This window comes from Pteropus alecto, unplaced genomic scaffold (genome assembly GCF_000325575.1).
Source record: "Pteropus alecto unplaced genomic scaffold, ASM32557v1 scaffold7, whole genome shotgun sequence".
NCBI classification, from domain to species: Eukaryota; Metazoa; Chordata; class Mammalia; order Chiroptera; family Pteropodidae; genus Pteropus; species Pteropus alecto.
Genome location: NW_006494614.1, coordinates 48,932,974 through 48,937,211, shown reverse-complemented (window position 1 = coordinate 48,937,211; position 4,238 = coordinate 48,932,974). Strand labels below are relative to the sequence as shown.

Below are 4,238 nucleotides of genomic sequence, written 5' to 3'. Positions count from 1 at the left end.
CGATGTTATCTGTAGCAAACACCTTTTTCTTGTTTATGTGGGTGTGTGTGTGTGTGTGTGTGTGTGTGTGTGTGTGTGTGTGTTTATGCTTGCACCTGCACACCAGTGATTTGAAGACAGTTCTTTCTACAGAGACTAGCACTGAAGGGGGTACTTCAACTGAACTCAAGCTAAACTATTAACAGTACCTTTTTAAAATGCACCTTACCCACACACTTCAGTGTACAAACAGAGTTCTGTAAGCAGTGGCCCGGGGAAGACTTTAGTTGACTATAAATAAATAGTACTTATTTTCCTCAGCTCTGTACCATCTGGCTATATTCTAATCTTCATTTCAGTCTAAGGCTTACTAGGCATCAGTTCTGCCCCCATGACCTACTAGATGCTGTTAGGAATTCATGTAAGAAAATGATTAATTAATAACATATTTATTGATAACCAGCTACATGCCAGGCACGATTCTAAACATTGAAGATGCAGCATGGGATAAAAAGAACCAGTCTTTGCCCGGGTGGAGTTTACATTCTGGGAGTAGAATTGTTAGGCAGCGTGAGGGCCCATTTGAATTTAAAGTGAGACCGGTCAGCATAGCTGTATAGCTGAGAGGTTCAGGCAGAGCCTTAGACTTATCCAGAGGTTGTGGTTTTCCCAAATAAATAAGGGGGTTGGAGAAAGAACCAAGGGAATAATTATAATGAAAGATCACAGAAATGAAATCAGGTAGGAAGGGAAGTGAGGACAGGGATAGAAGGTGAGAGAGAAAAGATGGTAGGATTAATGGAGTAAAAGTCCTAATGGGCTCTAAAGAATTAAGATAATAATCAAGTCCTTGGCGTTTGAAGTGCCTTAGGGTTGTATACAAAGTGCTTTGGGTAGATTTGCATAATAAAAACCCTGTAGTGTAGGTAGGCAGTGGTGGTGGTGGTGGTGGTGGTGGTGATGTTGATTCTCATTCTATAAATGAGTCAACATCCAAAGAGGTAAATGAATCTAAAAGCACACAGCAAGTCAGTTATAGACTCCACCCTAGGCCCTTTGCACAGGGGCCAGGCTAATCTTCTCTGTCTCGTTCCAAATTTAGTATATATGATGCCGAAATGAGCACAGTCCTTGGCTCTTTGTGATACATAACGTCTTTTCATCACTTTTTGTGGTGTCTGCTCACAGATTACTCCGTCTTGTTGAGAAGATGGAATGTAGAAGACAACATAGGGAATTTGTAATCAAAGGTTAATTTCAATAGTATGGAATGATTTAAGTTTATTCATTCAGTAATACATATTGAGTGCTTGGTATGTGCACAGCTCTATTACAAGTACTAGGGATGTAGCAGTGAATGAGACAAGGAAACCCTAAAATTATGCTTTAGAGAAGTTTTAGAAGGGTTTCCGTGATCTTTCAAGGCATCTTGATTTGGTAAGAAGCACAACATAGTAAAAGTCAGGGAACTTGTTTTTCTGCTACTAGCTGTGTGTGACATTGTTGCTTCAACTCACCATGTCTTAGTGGGGGTCCCCATCCATAAACTGAGATGTTATGGTTTTGCAAGTCCCATCCTAAGAGTACTGTGAGTTTGAGTCTGTATTCTAGCCCGATGAAATAATTGCTCTAAAGTGTTTTAGTCCTCATCTAACTTCCTGATCTAAAAAAAATGAGAACACTACAGCTCTTTCATAGTGATAAAACCCTGTTTCCATGGTAAGATGCTGTACTAACATGCATTCTAAAATTGTCCTCCATTTCTGACACTCTGGGGCAATATGAAAGGGAGACAGAGGCCACGTTCAGCCGGCAGGTGCAGCAGTCCCCATCCTTAACCTGGTGGTATCTGAGGACCTGTGAAAAGCTTTGAAACAACTAACGACTTTTTTCCTCTCTTCTCACTCTTTACTGTTCAGGCCTGGAAGAAACGCTGGTTTATCCTGCGGAGTGGCCGCATGAGTGGTGACCCAGATGTTCTGGAATACTACAAGAATGATCACTCCAAGAAGCCCCTGCGTATCATCAATCTCAACTTCTGTGAGCAGGTGGATGCAGGCCTGACCTTCAACAAGAAGGAACTGCAGGATAGTTTTGTGTTTGACATCAAGACCAGTGAGCGTACCTTTTACCTGGTGGCCGAGACCGAGGAGGACATGAATAAGTGGGTCCAGAGCATCTGCCAGATCTGTGGCTTCAATCAGGCTGAGGAGAGCACAGGTACGAAAACAAACAGGGACCATCCTCAGAAGAAATCAGGTGCCTCTTAGGGGAAGCTTAGCAACTGGAGTTAAGATGAGGCCTTTAGATTCCTTGAGCAAGGAAAAAACAGGGACCATCCTCAGAAGAAATCAGGTGCCTCCTAGGGGAAGCTTAGCAACTGGAGTTTAGATTCCTTGAGCAAGGAAGGCAGGCTGTAGCTAAAAGCTTTCCTCTTTAGCAAGGGGAGTAAGAGGCAAAGGGTAAGATGCGAAGGGGATGGCCAAATATTAGAGGGACCCCTGGTCCTGATTACATTCAACTAAGGCATGTTGGAGTTGTGATGAAGGTAAAGGTACTTCGTGATAACAGTACTTTCTTCAAGTACCTCAGCACCACCCCCTTTCTCAGTCCTGCACTTTTCTCCCTTTTCCTCAGCTCTCTAGCACTCTGTGCCCTGTTACCTGATCCCATAGGGCCGCTCTCACCTTGATTCTTTTCTTCTGGTTCATCTCTGTCCGTTCTAGCCCATCTATTTCATACCATCATGCACAAGTACACTTGCCACTTTTTTTGAGGAGCGAGTGAAGGTAGGTTCTTTGGGATTATTATTGATGTATAATCCAATTTTCACTTATATACACTTGGGAGGGAAGAGGTGAGAAGGGAACATGCCGATTTATGCTGGGGTTTTGTTAACCTTCACAAAAGAATACCTCAGTTTTTTTAGTGTGTTTCAAGTTGCAGAAATTCTTTTTGACTTTTGTTTGGACCTATCCCCAACTCTGAGAGGACTGAGGAGCAAAGTGTTTTTGAGGTAGGCAGAGAGCCTAAATAAGTAGTTCTTAAACCCGGTTGTACATCAGAATTCAAGAGAAACATTTAAAAAATATTGATGCCTAGGACCCATCCCAAATCAGCTAACTAAGAATCTCTGAGGCATTAGTGTCTCTTAGAAGCTTCATTCTGAATAGCAAGAGTCCAGGTTCAGGAACCATTTTATATATATATATATATTTGAAGGCCATATATAGTAGCTGTTTCATATTCATTTTTAAAATTTTTAAATACTTTAAAAACATAAAACCATTCTTAGCTCATCAGCAATGTCAGCATCATCTGGGAACCTGTTAGAAATGCAAATTCTTGGACCCCCACCACAGACTTTCTGAATCAGAAACTATGGGGGTAGGGCCCAGTAATCTGTGTTTTTAAAAACCCCACCAGGTGCCAGTTAAGTTTGAGAACCACTAGTCTAGACTCCTGCTATTCAGAGTGGGGTTTGTGGACCAGCAGCAGCAGTAGCTTCTCCAGGGAAACTTGTTAGGAAGGCAGAGGACTTCTTTACAGACTTACAGAATCAGAATCTGCATATTTTTCAAGCTGCTTATTTTCAAATAAACTTAGACTTGCAGAAGAATTACAAAAGTTCCCATATCCCTTTCCCTCAGCTTTCCCTAATGTTAACATCTTACTTAACCATGGTACAATTATCAAAACTGAGCAATTAACATTGATTGGCACGATACTGTTAACTGAACTACAGTTTATTTGGATTTCACCTGTTTTTCACCAATGTCTGCATTCTGTTCAGGCTTTGATTCAGGGTACCACATTAGATTTAGTGGTCATGTCTCCAAGTCTCCTCCAAGTCTCTTGTCTTATTTGACCTTGACACTGTTATAGAATCCTGGTTAGCTGTTTTGTAGAATGTCCCTCAATTTGAGTTTTTCTGATGTCTTCTCATGATTAGACTGAAGTTATCAATTTTGGGGAGACAGCATTACCACAGAGGGGATGTGTCTTTCCAAGCATGTTGTATCAGGGAGCACATAATGTCAATATGTCTTATTACTGGTCTTATTAAGCTTGATTACTTGGTTAAGGTAGTATCTGCCAGGTTACTGTCTTTACTTTTATAATTAATAATTTGGAAGAAATATTTAATGATGTGCAAATATTCTGTTTCTCCTTAAGTTTTTGCTCACAAATTTTAGCATCCATCAATAGATCATATTTACAACAGTTATCACTGCGGTGTTCTAAGGATGATTTTCTCT

The 4,238-nt window shown here is 40.9% G+C and overlaps 1 protein-coding gene and 1 pseudogene across 2 annotated transcripts in view; one reads left to right on the top strand and one right to left on the bottom strand.

Annotated features, from left to right (window-relative positions):
- Positions 1 to 1,032: 1,032 nt before the first annotated feature.
- On the bottom strand, positions 1,033 to 1,105 carry LOC112474660 (annotated as a pseudogene).
- A 797-nt stretch (positions 1,106 to 1,902) lies between these two features.
- GAB2 (GRB2 associated binding protein 2) overlaps positions 1,903 to 4,238 on the top strand; it is a 49,591-nt gene continuing 47,255 nt past the window's right edge. For both annotated transcript variants that reach the window (XM_006926653.2, XM_015600549.2), the window contains exon 1: positions 1,903 to 2,199. In XM_006926653.2, coding sequence (XP_006926715.1) covers positions 1,938 to 2,199 — 262 coding nt within the window. In that variant the 5' untranslated portion in view covers positions 1,903 to 1,937. The remainder of the gene's footprint in view (positions 2,200 to 4,238) is intronic.